At 40.4% G+C, this 22792-nt stretch overlaps 1 protein-coding gene across 1 annotated transcript in view; it reads left to right on the top strand.

Moving 5' to 3' along the window:
• Positions 1 to 22792, top strand: part of LOC124797828 (dnaJ homolog subfamily C member 13) — a 344782-nt gene that overhangs the window by 231603 nt on the left and 90387 nt on the right. The window contains 2 exon segments of the mRNA XM_047260865.1: positions 213 to 404; positions 9637 to 9816. Of these exon segments, the coding sequence (XP_047116821.1) occupies positions 213 to 404; positions 9637 to 9816 (372 nt within the window).

Raw genomic sequence — 22792 nt, 5'->3', positions numbered from 1 at the left:
ACATGAATCACTTGCATATCTGTCAATGAAGTCAAATGGTAAAAACAAAGTTGCCATGATCAGAAACCTCCAAAGTAGCCAGCTCAGCGCATGACTTGCAATATTATGTTGTTATTGTTATTAATAACAGCAAATATTATGATTGACAATGTTTGTTTTCTGTGGGAGATTATGTTATTCCTCTCTGTAGCTGAATTTTCCATTCCACACAGGTCTTATTAGATGCCTATAGTCGCTGTGTCTCTGTTCTGAGTGCTGCTTCAAAACCTATTGATGTAGCTGTACAAGTCTGTATCCACGTTACACGCTGCTTTGCTGTTGCCGCACAGTTCCAGGGATGCAGAGACAAAATGGTTGAAATGACACAGCTCATAAAAGACCTATGTCATGTACTCTACTTCAAGGTATGTGTTGAATAGTAATTTATATTCTATTATTCTCATTACCATTACCTTAGTTGTATGAAGTCTACAATAAAGCTTCAAACAATGGAAAATCAAGGATGGAATAACAACAATATTATGAAAGGTATAGTTTTACAAATGATGGAGCACAGCAATCAGTCGTCCTTTTTTGCGGGTTTTATTTGGCAAAATCTAGATTTTGGCTAGTGCCTGGCCATTATCAGTGCATTATTGAAAGAACTGTGACTGATGCTTTGATACTATGAAATAATGCACTGATAATGGCTAGGCACTACACGAAATCTAGATTTTGCCCAATAAAACCAGCAAAAAAGGACAACTGATTGCTGTGCTCTGTCATTTGTAAATCATATCATACAGTCGCAGAGTGCACCCATCTTCCTAGTGGAAGGTAACCTGAGGGTATAGATTGCTACTCACCATATAATGGAAATGTTGAGTTGCAGACAAACACAACAAAAAGACTGCTAACTGCTAAAGAAGTAAGCTTTTGGCCAAAAAGCCTTCTGCTGTACACACACACACACACACACACACACACACACACACACACACACACACACACACACACACAAAGCAATTTGCACACATGACCACTTTCTCTGGCTGTCGAGTATTTTTGGCCGAAAGCTTACTTGCGTGTTGTGCCTGTCTAAGAGTCAGCATTTCTATTATATCGTGAGGAGCAATCTGTCCCTTTCATAATATTGTTATAATAAAGCTTTCCTATCAACAGTGTTCCCTCGTGCAGGAAAACAGCCTATTTTAAGTTTCGAATGTACGCTGTGTTAGAGATTTTTATACAGTCTGACACAAACCTTTGTTGAAATTTATGTACAGTTACCTGTGAAGTATAGAAATATTTAATACAGAAACAATATAAAAATGAGTATATGCATCCAGAAGTGCTTATGACAAGTATTTGTTTATTAATGTAAAAATTGGTTTTGGAAAAAGATTCAGTGCCTTATCTCATCCGGTCCTGAAGTGACAACTCTGCAAGAAACATGCAGTTGGTCCATTGTACAGATAATAGTAACGGTTAGCATCAAGACTTTTAAATTGCTTTCTGTCATTTCAAGTGTAGTGGAAATATCGTGTATCTAAGAACAATACCACACTTACATCAAAGTAAGATAATGAGTGAGACTTAATTTGGAATTAAAAAGGATTTCTCTACCGAACATGCCATTTTTCATTTTGTGAATAATATTTTACAAAACTTATCGTATTTACTTGAATCTAAGCCGCACTCGAATCTAAGCCGCACCTGAAAAACGAGACTCGAAACCAAGGGAAAAAAAATTCCACGAATCTTAGCCGCACCTGAAATTTGAGACTCGAAATTCAAGGGGAGACAAAAGTTTTAGGCGGCTCCTCCAAATCGAAACAAAGTTTGTCCATTGTAACATGAGACACAATTGAGGTCGAATGGATGAAGATACAGCTACAGTAGTTTGGTTCGAGTCTTAAGCTTAACAAGTTAGGCTTTACCAAGTAGCCATTGCTGTGTGTCAGGCACTCCATCCGTATTTATATGGGTACCCTTCCTTTTTCACATGCTTCGTCTGGTTTGAATCGATTGCTTATTTTGCTTTGATCTGTTAAGTGCCGTTCTGTTTGTTGTAGGGTTTACGTCACTCTACGCTGAAAATGCATTATTGTACTGTGTCATGCATTGTCTGTCGCATTCTGATAATGAGTGTTTACGACCTGTCGCCGCTTGCCGCATGGCTTGCTTTTGTGCGTGCTACCGCGACTTACAATAAAAAAAGAGGAATTGTTTCATAAGTGAAACAATGGCAACAGACTGCTATTTGTTGTTACTTACAGTGCTGCTTTCTTTGATAATGATCAACAAGAACCAAATAATAGACTGCATATGATAAATGTTCTGAACGAGAGTTTAGCGAAAAATTTTCTACGTTTGAAAATCTTTGCAGACACCTCTTTAGTACGTTACATTCTGCACAGAAATTAGTCATCTTAGATTTAAAAATCTAGTCAGTTGCTGTGCTTCATTTCGGACTGTGTCACTATTCAGGATAAGAATAATACGAATATAAACATGACATGATATGTATATTCTTCCGCGTTTGCTGTTATCTCTCACTAGTTTTGTAGTTCATTAGGCAGACAGGATTTAAATGAGATAGCAGCAAACACGAAAGAATACATGGCATAATGTTTACATTCTTCTACCTTTTCTTTTAATTTATTTACTGAGGCAGAAGTTTTGGCAACAGTATTTATCTTCGTCCCTGCGAACTAGCATTCCGATTCCTGTCTAACGCTACATATATTCAACGGCAGACGTTAGTTGTGGCGGCACCTACCAACGTTTTTCAGAACTTCCGCATACTTTGCACTCGATTCTAAGCCGCAGGCGGTTTTTTTGAATTACAAAAACCAGAAAAAAAGTGTGGCTTAGATTCGAGTAAATACGGTAGATGACAAAATATTGTCATCTGATATTTTCTGTTATTTATCTAAAGTATTTTATTGCGCAGTTTGCAAAATTGTCCTCGAGAATCCCAAATATTGTGGTATCAGAGATCTTCCTATTAATTTGTTTAAATAATTTAAAATTTTGCATGAAGAAATCCAGGGAATGTACATACCAAAACAGCATTTTCATATTGGGGGGTCATCACTATAACTGTACACAGGGATTATATTGTGTATATTCTTCTTCTTGTTACATATAACTGATCTGTCATCGTATATCAAAGAAGCTGAAATACTTCACTTTCCTGGTGACACAAGTACTATAGTGAACCCTAATAGAAAACTTTAAATATAAATAGATCTTTCTCGGCAATTATTAACTGTTTCTAAGCAGATGGATGTCACTGAACCTAGATAAAATGGAATACACACAATTGGCAACTCGAAAGGCCTGACATAATATGTGGGTAAAATCAGTAAATGAAATAGAATAATCTGTATTATAAGGTGTTTTTGTTTATAAGAATGTGAAGTTGAATACATTCCTCACAGATCGCAAAAAAATCTGAACTCTGCTACTTTCCACATCATGCAGGTGTTAAAGATGAAAATGTCAAATATATGATTTACTTTATGAATATAATAGAGGGAAACATTACACGTGGGAAAAATATATCTAAAAACAAAGATGATGTGACTAAAGCACTGGCAGGTCAATGGACACCCAAACATACACACAAAATTCTAGCTTTCACAACCAACGATTGCTTCATCAGGAAAGAGGGAAGGAGAGGGAAAGACGAAAGGATTTGGGTCTTAAGGGAGAGGGTAAGGAGTCATTCCAATCCTGGGTGTGGAAAGACTTACCTTAGGGGGGAAAAGGACAGGTATACACTCGCATACACACACATATCCATCCGCACATACACAGACACAAGCAGACATTTGTAAAGGCAAAAAGTTTGGGCAGAGATGTCAGTTGAGGCGGAAGTACATAGGCAAAGATGTTGTTGAATGAATGAGAGGTGAGGTATGAGTGGCGGCAACTTGAAATTAGCGGAGGTTGAGGCCTGGCGGGTAACGAGAAGAGAGGATATACTGAAGGGCAAGTTCCCAACTCCGGAGTTCTGACAGGTTGGTGTTAGTGGGAAGTATCCAGATAAGTATCCAGATAACCCAGATGTTGTAACACTGTGCCAAGATGTGCTGGGCATGCACCAAGGCATGTTTAGCCACAGGGTGATCCTCATTACCAACAAACACTGTCTGCCTGTGTCCATTCATGCGAATGGACAGTTTGTTGCTGGTCATTCCCACATAGAAAGCTTCACAGTGTAGGCAGGTCAGTTGGTAAATCACGTGGGTGCTTTCACACGTGGCTCTGCCTTTGATCGTGTACACCTTCCGGGTTACAGGACTGGAGTAGGTGGTGGTGGGAGGGTGCATGGGACAGGTTTTACACCGGGGGCGGTTACAAGGGTAGGAGCCAGAGGGTAGGGAAGGTGGTTTGGGGATTTCATAGGGATGAACTAAGAGGTTACGAAGGTTAAGTGGACGGGGGAAAGACACTCTTGGTGGAGTGGGGAGGATTTCATGAAGGATGGATCTCATTTCAGGGCAGGGTTTGAGGAAGTCGTATCCCTGCTGGAGAGCCACATTCAGAATCTGATCCAGTCCCGGAAAGTATCCTGTCACAAGTGGGGCACTCTTGGGGTTCTTCTGTGGGAGATTCTGGGATTGAGGGGATGAGGAAGTGGCTCTGGTTATTTGCTTCTGTACCATGTCTGGAGGGTAGTTGCAGGATGCGAAAGCTGTTTTCAGGTTGTTGGCGTAATGGTTCAGGGCTTCCGGACTGGAGCAGATTCGTTTGCAACGAAGACCTAGGCTATAGGGAAGGGACCGTTTGATGTGGAATGGGTGGCAGCTGTCATAATGGAGGTACTGTTGTTTGTTGGTGGGTTTGATGTGGACGGATGTGTGAAGCTGGCCATTGGACAGGTGGAGGTCAACGTCAAGGAAAGTGGCATGGGATTTGGAGTAGGACCAGGTGAATCTGATGGAACCAAAGGAGTTGAGGTTGGAGAGGAAATTCTGGAGTTCTTCTTCACTGTGGGTCCAGATCATGAAGATGTCATCAATAAATCTGTACCAAACTTTGGGTTGGCAGGCCTGGGTAACCAAGAAGGCTTCCTCTAAGCGACCCATAAATAGGTTGGCGTACGAGGGGGCCATCCTGGTACCCATGGCTGTTCCCTTTAGTTGTTGGTATGTCTGGCCTTCGAAAGTGAAGAAGTTGTGGGTCAGGATGAAGCTGGCTAAGGTAATGAGGAAAGAGGTTTTAGGTAGGGTGGCAGGTGATCGGCGTGAAAGGAAGTGCTCCATCGCAGCGAGGCCCTGGACGTGCGGAATATTTGTGTATAGGGAAGTGGCATCAATGGTTACAAGGATGGTTTCTGGGGGTAACAGATTGGGTAAGGATTCCAGGCTTTCGAGAAAGTGGTTGGTGTCTTTGATGAAGGATGGGAGACTGCATGTAATGGGTTGAAGGTGTTGATCTATGTAGGCAGAGATACGTTCTGTGGGGGCTTGGTAACCAGCTACAATGGGGTGGCCGGGATGATTGGGTTTGTGAATTTTGGGAAGAAGGAAGAAGGTAGAAGGTAGGGGTGCGGGGTGTCGGTGGGGTCAGGAGGTTGATGGAGTCAGGTGAAATGTTTTGTAGGGGGCCTAAGGTTCTAAGGATTCCTTGAAGCTCCACCTGGACATCAGGAATGGGATTACCTTGGCAAACTTTGTAAGTAGTGTTGTCTGAAAGCTGACGCAGTCCCTCAGCCACATACTCCCAACAATCAAGTACCACGGTTGTGGAACCCTTGTCCGCCGGAAGAATGACGATGGATCGGTCAGCCTTCAGATCACGGATAGCCTGGGCTTCAGCAGTGGTGATGTTGGGAGTAGGATTAAGGTTTTTTAAGGAGGATTGAGAGGCAAGGCTGGAAGTCAGAAATTCCTGGAAAGTTTGGAGAGGGTGATTTTGAGGAAGAGGAGGTGGGTCCCGCTGTGACGGAGGCCGGAACTGTTCCAGGCAGGGTTCAATTTGGATAGTGTTTTGGGGAGTTGGATCATTAGGAGTAGGATTAGGATAATTTTTTTCGTGGCAAAGTGATATTTCCAGCAGAGAGTATGAGTGTAGGACAGCACATCTTGGCACAGTGTTACACCGTCCGGGTTATCTGGATACTTCCCACTAACACCAACCTGTCAGAACTCCGGAGATAGGAACTTGCCCTTCAGTATATCCTCTCTTCTCGTTACCCGCCAGGCCTCAACCTCCGCTAATTTCAAGTTGCCGCCGCTCATACCTCACCTCTCATTCAACATCATCTTTGCCTATGTACTTCCGCCTCAACTGACATCTCTGCCCAAACTCTTTGCCTTTACAAATGTCTGCTTGTGTCTGTGTATGTGCGGATGGATATGTGTGTGTATGCGAATGTATACCTGTCCTTTTTCCCCCTAAGGTAAGTCTTTCCGCTCCTGGGATTGGAATTACATCTTACCCTCTCCCTTAAAACCCACATCCTTCCTCTTTCCTGATGAAGCAATCGTTGGTTACGAAAGCTAGAATTTTGTGTGTATGTTTGGGTTTGTTTGTGTGTCCATCGACCTGCCAGTGCTTTCGTTTGGTAAGTCACATCATCTTTGTTATTAGATATATGATTTACTTTTCCGCATTTCCTTTATTAACATCATGACAACATATTCTGGGGCTGCTCTCCTCTGAAGGAGTAGTTCATTGGAGAGAAGTGTGCAGTAAGGATAACTTAGTGTCCACTCCAGAATTTCTTGTGGACAATTCTTTAAACAGTTGGGCATACTGATAACAGCATTTACTCCCCTGTGTAGTTTCTTGGCAATTGTCAATTGCAGTTCGGAAACAACTTTCACACTCATAAATATAATACTAAAAGGAGGATTGACCTCAGTTATCACTTCCTCAGTTTGGTGTGGCACAGAAAGGAATGAGCTCTTCAACAATAAAGATCTTAGACCACCACCCAATGAGTTGAAGAATCTAATGGATAATAAAATTAGCTTCAAACACAAATGTTCCAGAAAGTGTCGCTCATAATTATAAGTTACCTGTCTCTCATAATTATAGTGTTGGTCACAATTATGATTCAAGGAATACAAGAATAATTAAGTAACACTGCTGAACTTACAGATTACGACAAAGGGTTAGTGCATGGTACACAATAACTGCTATAGAAAATGTTTATCATCATTCTTTCTGTTTTCCATCTTTCTTTAGTTGCTTAAATTCGTGGAGGTACCGGTATGTTTTGTCTATGCAACTAATTGAAGGCAGTTTGTTTATTGCCATACGTGTTTCACTTCTTTTATTTAAGAAGCATCCTCAGTGGCGATTTCCAGCGCTGTTAACTCGTGCATGTGGTCCTGCAGACATATTCATTAGTTTCCATGCTCCAGCTGGCCGATTTCTGGCATTCTTTCACCCACATTTGTCATACCACATGTATCACTTGCACTTTCCATTTTGTGATCATTAAAGAGACTATTCTGAAACAGATACAATGTTATAATATTACATAGCCAAGTTACACACATTATTTTGTCCTCATTAACTGCAGAACTTTGCGACAAAATGTGGCTAGTATTAATTTGGAATGCCTGTGCTTCTTTTATGGGAAGTTAAATGCTCTACCTCAAAGAATGTGTAGCTCAAGGAACCTGTTAATGTATGAGCCCAATCGCAAACTAAAGATATTATCATAAATTGCTTTATATTACTGTAACAAGTTTACAAGATAAGATGTGGAAAATCATTTACAAGATTGTACAACTCTAATTTTGTGAGTGGCTTTGTTTCTAGTTGGGTGCACATTTTCACAAGCTGGTGTACCCTTGTCCAAATCTTGTAAATCCCTGAGACAGTTAAAATTGCCAATAAATAAAGCCTCAGAAAACATCGGTTTGCTAGTAAGTAAAATATGCAGAACATTGAAAGTACATGTAAGATGGATTTTTATAGGACACCTATATGCTGTGACAGTGTAAGAGTGCAAGAGTACGTAACACCCTAAATTTTGACATCTTGAGGATTTATTGGTTATTTTTATTTGAATGCTGGTAAACATAATGTAGATGCCACTAAATCTACTCTACTGTGCTACATATTGCTTCTCTAGACACGGTGAAACTTGGCATCAGGATCGCAAGCACACCTTCACTTGTGCACGTTTTAAGTTGTTTCTGCACATGCCTAACTGGCATGATGTAATTGCCTCACAGGCCAAATACGTCTGGATTTGATAAACAGTATGGTAGCACACTGCAGCAGACTTTTATTCACATTCGCTTGCCATAAACCCCGCTAGACAGTAGCCCACTCTGTAGATATGCCAATTTGCTCACTATATAGAAAAATTAGAATGGTCATCAGTCTATGTTATAGCTATACTGATAGAAAAACCTATTTTGTGGGATTCTGAATGAGATATGGTACATTATGTTTTGGATTTAATCATACAGTAATCCATGTGAGGCTCAGAGGACCATAAAGCATGTAATTGTCGATTGTGAGAGTGTACCATTTGTTCATGCTTCTGCTGACATCTGTTGTTCTTATGGTGGGTCAGGTTTGTCTGTACTGTAGAGCCACATTGTACGTATATCTGAACATTCACGAAAACCTGTCTCACTGGTTTCTCTGGTATTCACTTCAATCGAGGGGTGGGTGGGTGTTGAAGATGGTGTGCTTTTGGCCCTTATGGCCCTCAGTGCCTCGTTTGTATTCTAGTCAAGTGACCTTACTCGTAGATAGTACTACTTGAATTTAATAATTTCTGCAAATGGCAGTTTGTGTTTAGAGTTGGTTGTTTCCAGTGCAGGAATCGGATTTTCTTGTGCAGTTTCAATATGAACTCTATTGAACCCGTTAAGAGCTAACGGAAAAGAAAATTACCAGGAAAAGTTAACTGCGAAGGAAGTAGGGCCTGCTAGACCTGATCTGTTGCCTAGGAAAGTGACAAAATCAAATAAGTGTGACTACAAGTGAACATTTAACAAAGAAGCCTGTAATAACTGTAAGTTGTTTTGTGGGTGCAATGTAAGAAGGTCTGATTTTGAGTCCAGAACTTATTTCACTAACTAATACATGAATTAGGAATCTTGTACATTTGTCTGAGAAAATAAAAAAGTACTAGAATTTTCACTTACACAAAAATGCAAAATGGAGAGTAGCGAAAGCTTAAACATTATTTTGTTGACTCCATAAACTGTACTCAGTTATGTGGAAAACAAAATTTCATAAAAACAATTCTTCCTTTTTTCAGGCAAGTTACATGTTATTATTATTATTATTATTATTATTATTGACAGCGGCTGCAGTTGTATAAATATATTGATATGCATAACTGCTATACAGCAGATGCTATTAATTTCACACTCTCGTGTTTACCTGAATTTAAAAATTTGTGAACACCCAGAATGTACAACTATGAGCTGCCATTGTCTATATGTGAAACAAAACCTTTTAGTTAATATTCTTGAGGGTATTCATCATCGACAGAGTATGAAGATCTAAAATTTTAATTTTGAAGTGAACTGGTTAGTGAAAAATACTGAGCATAAAAAGTAGCAATATATTATACGAGTTGCAGATTTTTAATGCACCACAATGTTTTTTATACAGTAAAATACTTTTTAATGTTCATTTAAATTATGTACGTTGTTGTTTTAGCACCTCACACGACTTTGTGCTGTGGCAACGGACTGTGTGAGCTCCTTGGCCACTGATAGTATTCTCCAGATGCAACTCTTGAAGGCAGGGGTTCTTTGGCACTTACTTCTTTTTATGTTCAATTATGACTACACATTGGAGGAAGGTGGTGTTGAAAGAACAGAGGATGCAAATCAGCAGGTAGTGTATTTGCTCTATATATATTTCTAACTTGTTTTAAGTTATTTATTTCTGTAAGCTTTCGCAGATGTCGTACATCATTAAATCCTTTGATTGGAAGCTGGAGTCCCTCCACTACAGATCAGGCACCAACAACAGCTATGCGATTATGCTACACAAGTTCACAGCTCCCGTAAGCATCCAGACTACTGCATCCTTTTTCCTAGTATTGAGATCCACCTCCCACAACAGACCCAGAATTGGAGTCAAAATTCAGTTTAACTACTCTCCTCTGAACTCCAGTTTCTCCACTGTTGTCCCTTGTCAGGGAACAATTGCGTGTGCTCCCATGGTGTGTACCCTGACCTCGGATCTGTCTTGATTTATCTGTTCGACCGAAAGATTCAGTTGACTCCATAGTGTTTCACCATCTGTTCCTGGCTGTCCTCGATGCATTTCCGGATTCTTAAGTAGTATACACTGATGGCTCAATGGTTAATGGATGAACTGGTTTTACATCACACATTAGTCGTGACTGTCCAGGATCTTCGTTTGGACCTCCATCAGTCTGGACAGCCGGTCGTCTTTGTTTGGACCCCTGGCCATGTTGGGATCTCAGGGAATGAACATGCCGACAGGTTGGCAAAGTTTGCTACCAGGATGCCAATGCTGGAATAGAGGGTCCCAGAACTTGACACCACGCAGTCAATTGTTGGAAGTCTGGTATTCGGAATGGTCCATCCTGGACTCGTCAAACAAGCTAAGTACAATAAAGGAGATAATGACCCTGAGTATTCCCTCCACACTTCTGTCCTTTGTTGGCTATGCATTGGCCACAGTTGGCTGACCCAAGTCCACATTCTCGGATGTGGGGACCCACCTGATGTTGGCCCATGTCCTACTAGACTGCGCAAATTTGGGTACTTTGCGGCGATACCTGAACCTTCCTGACATTCTTCCTTTGGTGCTAACAGATGACGTCAAAGTGGCTGATCTGATTTTATGTTTTGCCAGTGTATGCAATTTCTATTTGTCTCTGTGGGGTGGGGAACTATGGCCTCATTGACCACTTGAGTGGTTGGAGGGGCACCCCTTGCCTATTCTGGCCCATGGGATGAATGGCTCTCACTCAGCAGTCTGGCTTGGCTTCTACCCTTCACTTCATACCTTTTTATTCTCCTTATTCTTTTATGTTTGCCATTTCTAACATTTTATCTTTTCTAAAATTTTATCGTCTTCTCTGTGCTGCTTGTTTCCTTGGGGTAAATGATGGTTAGGTGGTGGTGGTGGTGGTGGTGGTGGTGGTGGTGGTGGTGGTGGTACGAGTAGGGTGTAGAGGGTACATCTCGCTTCACTTATCATGCTTTAGGAACCTCCAACTGCATTCTGGGTAGAGGGGTTCACCCACCTTACCCCATCCGACTCTCTTCCTGCTTCTCTTTGATTTTATCTCTGTCTTATTATATCTAGCTTACAGCCGGGCTTCCCAGGTTTTGCCTTTTTTATCCTCCTCCTGAGGGTTTTTCCCGGTTAGATACATATAGGATGGAGGGACTGATGTCCTCACAGTTTGGTTCCTTTAATTCCAACAGCCAACCAATTTTCGGAGTGCTAAGTCACCTCTTTCTTCAGCTCATCATTTGTGCACCGCCATGGACTCACACTTCCCCTCTTGGAGCCTCAAGACTCTTTTGTGAGTATGTGCATGACATGCATGAAACTCGAAGCCATTGCAATACTTATTCTTTTCCTGTGCTACAATATTACCCTGTGGCTTGGTTTTCCCACAGTCTTTGCCTATAGGACTGATTCTGTGTTCATGATCTGGCTTGTTCACTGGGCATCGATTCTGTTTTTTCCTCATTTTGTTTGTTTTATTTTACATAACTTATTTCAGTCAACTTGTGCTTGATCCCCAAATTAAAGTTTGACGTCCACCGTTTCAATTTTCTGTACAGAAGTGCGAGCCATGTACCCAGCATGGAGGCCAGTCCATGTGGAGGGTTTTCAGGTGCCTGTATAGTGTGGTCCCTACGATTATGCAGGGAATGCGTTGTTGATGCCCTAGCTGTTAATTCTCTGTGCACTCTGAGGAGTAGGTGCCTGCCCGTTTGGGGGCACTGGGATGTCAAGCAGTGGCTATTATGCCAGGTGCCTATTTTTCTGTCTGGTGGTGCCTTTGGGGATGTGAGGAAAAAACTTCATCAGAGTAGATGACGCCATGGCAGATATCTGATGTAGTGAATGGAACAGTCTTATCAGCCTATAGCATTGAGACTTGGCATTCTCTTCAGACAGAACTGAATGCTTCTGTACAGATTTGTAAAACTCCAAGAACTTCCCTCTTGACCATGATATAGGTGGTCAGCAGAAACAAGTGAACTGTTCACACTTACCTCCCTCATTTCCTTCCTTGTTCCAGGCTGATGGAGGGTCATTTATATCTACGAAGCGTATGTTCTTTGTAGAGAATATTGAAAATATATTTGGAAAATCTCTTCCCTCAGTAATTTACAAAGTAATTTTGTCTTAATTAAAACAACCAATCCTACCCAGTCCTGAATGATGATCCTAAGATCTGGAATGTGGTGCAGGGTTTAATTTTTCTCCAGGACTTAATGGCGCAGGTAGGTGGAGGAGGAGTTATTTGAGAACTTGGAGAAGCATGTTTGTATGTTGAGACCCACCAGACTACATGGTTGACTCCTCACTTGTGAGGGGAATTTTCTTGCTGAGTGAGTCAATGTCATGATGTACTGATGTGCTGTGAAATTGTTTCCCACCCCTGCTGCAGTGCTTAAAATGCCAATACTTTGGCCATATGTTTTATGTGAACAACCTAATTTGTGGGAACTTCGTTTAGCCAGGTCATGAAAACTCACCATGTGTGCAACCACCATTCCATCCCAATTGCTACACTAATTAAGGAATTAAAAATCCAGGAACTCAAAAGTTTCACCTTTCATATTTTGAAGGTCGGAAAAAGTGCAGTCACTTAATGTTCTGTCCATAGGTATTGGCTTTCCCAACTAGTGTGGCCAGGTCAACAACAGTACCTTAATTATTTATTTGTTCCATTCCCACAATGTCAGCCTCTACATTGACTTGCTGCACCCAGCTGGAAAAACCACTTCCTTCACTTTCCATGCTATATGATGGTCATATAGCTGCCTGTACTGGTAGCCTTGCAGCCAGGCGGACGCGCATGTATGAAGCTCTCACTAAGTTAAGCGATTACTATTCAAATAAGAGCTAATTTAGCTAATATTACATTTTAGACTAGTGCATTTACTTCTTATCTATCTTATCTAATCTGTCTATTGAAGGTTTCGCTTTTCTAAATGTAATTACACCAGAAAGGAAGTGTTTCGTAAAGGCCGGCAGTTGAGAGTTTGTTTACATACTTAGGCGTAAATTTCGTACGAGCGTAGATATTTATTTTTGATTAGACTTAGCGCTTCAAAGTTAAATTAATTCATGTCTCTCATCCAGAATTTGTGTGGTTAATTAAAAGTTTCTGAAGCATGTTCATAAGTTTGTTTACATTAGTGTTTAGTTTCGTATTAGTACAGGTTACGAAACTATTGTGTTGTTGAAGTTATTTTCTGCTTTTGTGTTACGTTTTACTATCAAACCATGTGTGGCGAGTGTGGTGGTTGCTGTAGAAATTTGAAGGAGGGGGTGTTCTGTATAGACTGTAGGTTGTGGTTTTATTGGGGCGAGTGCAGCGGAGAGGAAATGAGGGTACATAATGAGGCTCTTCTGTGGTTATGTAGAAAGGACAGAAAAATCATGGAACAGGAGGCAAAGATTTATGCTCTTAAGGTTGAATTAGAAATCGTGAATTTGGAAGTATTTAAGCTAAGGGAGGAAAAGGATTCTGGGCACTGAGAAAAGGTAGCAAGCAAAGGTCGAAAAAGGGAAACAATTGATACTACTTCTGACATTCATTTATTAAATCAGTTTGGCTTGCTATCTGAAGTAGTGGAGGAAGGGCCTCATTCAGAAGTAGTTGACTGTAGGTTGAAGCAGAATACTAGCTTCAAGAAAAAAGACAGGTCGGGATCAAACCAGAACAGGAAAAGAATAATTCTGCTTATAGGTAGCAGTCACGGGAGGGGTGTGGGCCAACAGCTTCAGGAGAAATTAGGGACTGAGTACCAGGCCACAAGTTTTGTGAAACAAAGTGCTGGCCTTAGCCAAGTGACAGAAAACTTAGGTCAGCTATGCAAGGACTTTGAGAAGGAAGATCAGGTAATTATAGTTGGGGGAGCAGGAAACAGCCTGGCTATGAATCCAAGATATAGTATTAGGAGTGGTTCAAATGGCTCTGAGCACTATGGGCCTTAACATCTTAGGTCATCAGTCCCCTAGAACTTAGAACTACTTAAACCTAACTAACCTAAGGACATCACACACATCCATGCCCGAGGCAGGATTCGAACCTGCGACCGTAGCAGCAGCGCGGTTCCGGACTGAAGCGCATAGAATCGCTCGGCCACCGCGGCCGGCTATTAGGAGTGACCTGGGTAAAATAGGAGCAGAAACTGGGCACACAAATGTGGGGTTTGTGGAGGTCTTTCAGCGCCATGATCAGCCCTGGGTAAAGACTGCTGTAAGGCGTGTTAACACTGAGCTGAACAGGATGCTCCAGACACCGGCAAAGTCTCACCTGAGTGTTGTTCCAGTTGATGCTACTGGTAGGTGGGGTTACATTACACATGGCCTGCACCTTAATAGGAAGGGGAAAGATAAGTTAGCTGCTCTATTAGCAGATACTGTAAGGGGGGGGGGGGGGGCACAGTCTCACAAGGGGTGATCCCTGTGCTTATTGAGACCATGCAGACAGGTTTTTTAGGTTAAAGCCAAATTCCAGACAGACAACAACCAAGGAAAATAGAAGAAAAGAAACTTCAGTGCTTATTGAGACCATGCAGACAGGTTTTTTAGGTTAAAGTCAAATTCCAGACAGACAACAACCAAGGAAAATAGAAGAAAAGAAACTTCATGCACAGCAAATAGGGATCAACTTACTTCACCAAAATATCAGGGGAATAAAAAATAAAGTATATGAGCTGATAATGTGTTTAGATGACCTCAAAAATAAGAATGAGATTGATATACTTTGTCTGATCACCATGTAACTGTGGGGATAGAAAATGTCAATATAAATGGGTATAATTTAGTGTCTTACACTTGTAGATCTAGTATGGATAGAGTAGTAGTTGCCATTTTCATAAAGCAAGGATATAAATACAGAACTATAGAAGTAAGCAAATTTTGTGTTGATCAGCACTTTGAGGTTTGTGCATGTGAATTTCAGCTAGATAATGTTGTGTTGATATTAGCAACAGTGTACGGGTCTCCACTAGGAGATTGGGAGCTATTCATAAAAAAAGTTTGACTCCCTATTATGCTGTCTGTCAGACAAAAAGAAGTAGTTATTAATCAGTGGTGATTTCAATGTTAACTTTCTAAGCAATTCTGATAGGAAAAGTGAACTAGAAGTGTTATTAATAACATATAACTTAGAATCAGTGATCAATTTCCCTACACGTATAGCTCAGGACAGTAGTACTCTAATAGATAATGTATTTGTACAGCAAGAGGATATAGAACAAACACATGCTTTCCCTGTGGTAAATGGATTATCTGACCATGATGCACAACTGATTAACTTACAAAACCTAACAGGGTGTACACTTCAGAAACCATTAAGTAAAAGTGTGAGGGTGCTCAACCTGGTACCTATAGAGCACTTCAAAGAAAGCTTAAGAAATGTTAATTGGGGAGATGTATATAATGAGCCAAATGCTAATGATAAATGCAGCATATTTCTTGATAAATTTATACCCCTCTTTGAACATTGTTTTCCAAAGAAAATTACTAAGTCTCACACCACAAACTTTTCAAAGAAACCTTGGATTACTACAGGTATGAAAGTGTCTTCAAAAAGAAAAAGAAATCTGTATGAGACAGCAAGAACTAGTAAAGATCCAGAAGTAGTTTTACACTATAAAAATTATTATAACATACTGAGAGAAGTTGTAAGGAAATCAAGAAATATGTATGTTAGAGAAGAAATTAACAACTCCAGCAATAAAATCAAATCAATATGGAATGTTGTTAGAAGGGAGACAGGAAAAGTAACCACTGGGGTAGGTAGTATTACTATTAAAGAGAATGAGATCATCTTAACCAACAGTACACAGGTAGCCAATGTATTTAACAATCACTTCTTAAGTGTAGGAGAAAAAATTGGTGAAAACAGTTCAAAAGAAAAAGCCAGGAAGTAGATGGAAGAGTCAGTTTTGAAAAAATTTAGTCAGATTAAGTTTCACCTAACAAACTCTTGTGAAAAAAGTAAAATTATTAAATTTTTGAAAAATAAATGTTCTGTTGGAGTAGATGACATCTCTAACTATTTATTAAAACTATGTGGAGCAATTAATGCTGATGTTCTGAGTCACATATGTAATGCATCACTGACTCAGGGTATTTTTCCAGACAGGTTAAAATATGCCATTGTCAGGCAAAAAGGGGGAAATGACACATGTCAATAATTACCGGCCAGTATCCTTGTTTACAGCATTTTCAAAAATCTTTGAGAAAGTAATGCACTCGAGTGGTTAGCCATCTCAGCAGTAATGGGATACTTAGTAAATCACAGTTCGAATTTCAGAAATGCTGTTCCACTGAGACAGCTATATACAATTTCACTGTCCACATAATAGAGTCTTTACATAATAAAATGTCACCAGTAGGAATTATCTGTGACTTGTCAAGAGCATATGATTCTGTTAACCATGACATTGTGTTATAGAAATTATAATTCTACGGCATAAATGGAACAGCATAAGAGTGGTTTAAGTCATATCTACAGAAAAGGAAGCAAAAATTCTCTTTATATGCTTCAAGTGAGTTTGCCACTTCATCTAACTGGGGAGAAATTACATTAGGTGTTCCACAAGGTTCGATCATGGGTCCCCTCCTGTTCTTGATATATGTGAATGACCTCCCTTTTTATGTGAAACAAGATGCTGAACAGACACTGTTTGCTGATGATACAAGCATAATTATTAATTCAGTAAAAGAAAGTCCAATAGAAAATGATACAAATAAGGTCTTTGGAAAAGTTATTTATTGGTTTTCTGTGAATGGGCTTGCTCTGAACTTTGGGGGAAAAAAACAACACAGTACATCCAATTTTCTGCTGCAAAAAGTATAATTCCTTCAATAAACATAACACATCAAAAGAAATCAGTAGCCAGGGTAGAGCATACTATGTTTTTGCGTGTTCATATAGATGAGAATCTTAATTGGAAAATTCATATTTTGGATCTCCTAAAGCGTCTAGGTTCAGCAACTTTTGCAATCAGAATAATTGCCAATTTTGAGGATGTAGAAATTGGTAAGCTAACATACTTTGCATACTTCCACTCTCTCGTGTCATACGGAATAATATTGTGGGGCAACTCAGCACTTAGGCAAAATGTATTCACTGCTCAAAAGAAAGTAGGTAGAATAATGTGGGGTTCATAGTCGCACATCTTGTAGGCGTCTGTTTAATAGGTTAGGAATTCTTTCAACTGCTTCACAGTACATTTACTCAGTGATGAAATTTTTTTCTCAACAACATGGACCAGTTTAAAATCAACAGCGATATTCGTGATTATAATACCAGAAAAAAGAAAGACCTACACTAAAGACCTACACTATCCTTTACTTAACCTATCTTTGGCACTGAAAGGGGTAAAATATGCTGTTATAAAACTTTATGATAAATTACCAGATGAAATAAAATGTTTAATAGACAGCAGTAATAGTTTCAAAAATAAATTGAAATCATACCTCCTTGACAACTGCTTCTATACCATAGCTGAATTCTTGAATGTGAGTAAATAAATCTGGAGATATAATATATACATTCTGTGCCATTTAAGGAAATGGGATAGATAATAGAAATATTTAAGTATAACACTATAATGTAAACAAAAAAAACCTTGTTTCCTGTGTGCATTTCTTGTGCATTTGACATGTTCCACATCATAACCAATTTTCCGTGCTATTGATCAATGGAACATTTAATTAACCAACTAACTAACTAACTTGTAACAGTCAAGCACTACACTGCATCTACATACATACTCCGCAATCTACCATATGGTGCATGGCGGAGGGTACCTCGTACCACAACTAGCATCTTCTCTCCTTGTTCCACTCCCGTACAGAACGAGGGAAAAATGACTGCCTATATGCCTCTGTACGAGCCCTAATCTCTCTTATCTTTGTGGTCTTTCTGCAAAATGTAAGTTGGCGGCAGTAAAATTGTATTGCAGTCAGCCTCAAATGCTGGTTCTCTAAATTTCCTCAGTAGCGATTCACGAAAAGACTCCCACCCAAGTTCCTGAAGCATTTCCGTAACACTCGCGTGATGATCAAACCTACCACTAACAAATCTAGCAGCTCGCCTCTGAATTGCTTCTATGTCCTCCCTCAATCCGACCTGATAGGGATCCCAAACGCTCAAGCAGCACTCAAGAATAGGTCGTATTAGTGTTCTATAAGCGGTCTCCTTTACAGATGAACCACATCTTCCCAAAATTCTACCAACGAACCGAAGATGACTATCCGCCTTCCCCACAACTGTCATTACATGCTTGTTCCACTTCATATCGCTCTGCAATGTACGCCCAAATATTTAATCAGCGTAACTGTGTCAAGCGCTACACTACTAATGGAGTATTCAAACGTTACAGAATTCTTTTTCCTATTCATCTGCATTAATTTACATTTATCTATATTCCAGTGATCCTGTCTTTTCTTTGTCACCGCTTGACGGACCAGTTACTATGTTGGGCTCTTCGAAGGATCAACTGGCATTTGTATGCCTTTGCCATCACCTACACCCCTTCTCCGTCAGATTGCATGAACTAGGTTGTTGGAATCATTTCCGAAAAGATCACCTGCACCAATGGTACTGCTGTTCGCCATTTGACGGGTCATCTCCTCTGGCTACAGATATCATGGTGGGCCAAAGACACTGGAACAGCTATTCAGGGCTATCGAATGACCCTGTTATGTCTCAGTTGGTATCTGTCATGGACCACCCTCCTCACTTTTAAGCAGCTCTGTGTGAAGGCTCACTATCTAGTTACACATTAAGAAGCAATACTGGGAGCTCTAAATCCTGGGCCACCAAAGAGTAGCTGTCCCAGATTGGTCATTGACTGGAAATGGTTATGACCATCTACTTGGAGACTATTTGCAGCCATTCATGGACTTAATGTTGTGGATGACAGTGCTCCATGTCACTGGCCCACAGTTGTTTGTGATTTGTTTGGAAACTTCTGCACAATTTGAGTGAATGATTAGGCTACCCAGATCACCCTATATGAATCCCATTGAACCTTTATGGGACATAATCGAGGGGTCAGTTCATGCACAAAATAATGCACTGGCAACAAGTTCTCTATTATGGGTGGCTATAGAGGCAACATGACTCTATATTTTTGCACGGAACTTCCAATGACTTCTCGAGTCAGTGCCATGTCATGATGTTGCACTATTGTATTATGCCAGGAAAAGGAGGCCCAAGACTTTTGCCACCTCAGTGTATTAGTAGTCCACATCTGTCTAGCTCTAACCTTTTCACTGTTGTGAGCTTCCCCTGGCTACTACTATCACTTTATCAAAGGTACAGTACAACCAGTGTGCCTCCACCTGCTGGAAGTACACCTCAAGCCTATTCACCTTTTTCTTGCAATTCTTTTGCATTTTCAGACACAGCAATAACTTCTCTGCACAAGAGTTCTGACCTGCCCTGTTTCGACAAATCGTAACTTCACCCTTGTAACACTTCTGCATCTCCCATTCTTCCATTTCTGCATGTGTGCTGTTGTCCTCTGCAATCAATAACAACCACTTTTACCCTGACACACTTCTTCAGCACTTCGTAATTCTATGTGCCCTGCCGGAAACTGTCAAATGTTTCCTTTAGTTGTTTCACCTCATTTTCCATTTTCCACGTATTAATTACTAGCTGTATAAGCTTGCATCGGCTGGTTATCCCCACATCTTCTTGCTTTGCAAACTGCACTCCCTCTTCCAGGTACTGGTTCTGCAATGTTTCTACTCCAGTGGCAATCAGAAGCACCGCTATGATCTGCACAGTCTTGTCTACTGGCGTAGCTGAGAACTGGGATATCCATTATCCTTTCCTCCCCCTAAAGTCCCTTGCTGCTGCACACCAGTTCATCTCACCTACACCATACCTTAATGCTATACCCATACCTAACAAACACAAAACATACATCTATTCTTATTTTCCAGGTCTTAATGTGTGCTTACTACTGCTCAGTGGTTCATACAAATTGTTTTGCTCGATCCTTTGCACCTTCTTTTCTGCGTTTCCTTTCCAGTCAAAACTGCAATACCTGGAATAACATCTGGACTCCCTCAAAATGGTTTTAAACATCCCGTATGTACATATGTCACCCTCACTAGTGACGGAATCTTGGTGTTCACTGGTGACATAGTTTCCAAAACTTGATAATTCCTAGATACCTGGAATTTTTTTTTTTTTTTTTTTTTTTTTTATGTTCCCCTTTGCAATGTAAGAAGTTGATAACATTACCCAATTCCCAGCCTTGTGTTGTGGCATTCTTGCAGAACAACTCACTGCTTCTTCATGCTTTTCTAATGTCCTTGTATTAGCCCTGCACATCCTGCATCATATTTCCTTCATTAGTCTCACGAACACTCTTAACTGTTTCTCTTGTGTTACCCATCTGATTTGTAACATGTTGTATGACAATAGCACCTTACAACCATATACTACTCCACACAATAACAATCCTCTATTCGTATGCTGCTTAGAGTTGTACTTTGAGACCACATACTGTAAAGAAACATCCCAATTGGTGTGGTGTGTATCCACATAGTATCCCTGCATCTTTCCTGTGTTTCTATGCATGGTTTTCATTCCTCCATTGGGTTGAGGATGTAAAGGATTCATCTGCAATTTTATCACACATGAAAGAGTACATAATTCCTACCACGAATCCAGCAAAGTTTTTTTCCTGATCTGTCACTATCGTTTCAGACTTATTGAACTTCAGTATCCAGTTGTTCATTAGTGCTTGCACCACTGTTGCTGCCTGTTGGTTGGGCTTTGTAAATATTTCCATGTATCTTGAAAAATGTTGTATAGGCATGAGTACGTATTTGTTCCCAGCAAGTGTTTTATTGAAAGGGCCAAAAATGTCAATCTTGGCAATTGAAATGATGCTAATGCTTCAGGTGACTTCTCTTGTCTAACACAGATCTGCTCTCTGTGCATACTGTATCCAATTCCATAAATAATGGTCCACATCTGACTTCCTTTTCTTCCACCAGTACTTCTCTGTTGCTCACCTGTCGGTAGACCTTCGTCACTTACGATTGTGTGTTTGCTGGCACCACCACTTGCAGACTACCACAGCAGTCAATCTTGTATGCAGAACTGTGACTGCCTACTAAATTGTTTACATCCACTATCCATTCTCTGTGCTGTCTGCTCTTCCTTAAGCTCAGTACCACCTATCTGTAAAACTTCTACTTTTTTATTTAACCTATCTGCGTTCCCATGTATCTTTCTAGGTTTGTGTATGTCCTCAAAATCAGTCCCCCAATTGTATTGCCCACCATGCCAACCTACTAGATGGATCCTTTAACCCATGCAACCATTTCAGTGCTGGATGAGCTGTTATCACTCAGAATGTTTTCCCATAAAGATGACACCTGAAGTAGATTATCCCATAGGTAAGGCTCAACATTTCCTTCTCGGCCATGGAGTAATTATTCTCTTATGAGTTCATTTGCCTTGATGCATAGGCCAGCAGATGTTCTGTGCCCTCTGTTTATTGAGACAATACAGAACAAAGTGCACAGTTGGATGTGTCACTTGGCAGAATAAAGTCCTTATTGAAATTTGAAAATACAAAGATTTGATTCAATTCAAAGCTTCTTTCAGTTTCTCAACAGCACACTGACAATCCTACGACCAAACAAATTTTGAACCTTTTATCAGTAATTGTGTCAGTGGTCTGGCAGTTTCCACAAACTCTGTTATGAATTTTGTATAATAATTTGTGACATCAAGAAATGATTGTAATTCCTTCACTAATTCAGGTACAGGAAATTCACATCACTTATGGCTTTAACGAACCTTGGGTCTGTCCTAAACCCAAGGTTGGCACCTCTTCCAACACAGAATGACACATCTCTGTACTCGACATTAAATTTGTGGCTCTCAATCTCAGGAATGCTTCCCGTAGGGGTTGTAAGTGCTGCTCCACATCAGTCACAAAGATGATTGAATCCTCAAGATATGCCAGGCCATCACAAGGTTTCAATCCTCTGAGAACTTGGTCCAGCAACCTCTGAAATGTCACAGGTGCCTTCTTCTATCCAAAGGACCTCCTCCTGAATTGATAATGTCCGCACACTGGGAAATGCTGTTTTTCTTCAGTCTTCCAGAATGACTTCTAGCTGATTGTAGCCATTGCTTAAGTCAATTGTTAAAGACTACACGCACTGGCCTAAATTGTCTGTGGTTTCTGTAGTATTCGACAAAGGTAGGCATCTTTTATAGCTTTGGCATTCAGGTGTCAATAATTGGAACAAAATCTACATTTTTGTGATACAGCAGCTGATTTTTTTTGGGCACAACAACAATTTAGGCCACCCATGGGCTCTTATGTTCCTCAGTAATGTCACTCTTTAGCTCCTGATTGATAAATTCTTCCAGAATTTTCTGCAAGTACCTCAGACCTCTGTATGGGTTGCAGTAAACCAGTGAAGCATTTTTTTTGTTGGTAACCGATGCTGCATGATATGCGTTTTTTGTAGTGACCCTTTTTGGGAAAAGCAAATTGTTAAATTCCAACAGTAACTCTTCTGTCTGTTCCATACCACTTCCCTTTAGGTTCTTCACTTTCCCGCGTAATGCAGTTTG

This window comes from Schistocerca piceifrons, chromosome 5 (assembly GCF_021461385.2).
Source record: "Schistocerca piceifrons isolate TAMUIC-IGC-003096 chromosome 5, iqSchPice1.1, whole genome shotgun sequence".
Classification (NCBI taxonomy): domain Eukaryota; kingdom Metazoa; phylum Arthropoda; class Insecta; order Orthoptera; family Acrididae; genus Schistocerca; species Schistocerca piceifrons.
The sequence above is the reverse complement of the archived record's forward strand: the minus strand, read 5'-3'. Positions and strand labels throughout refer to the sequence as shown.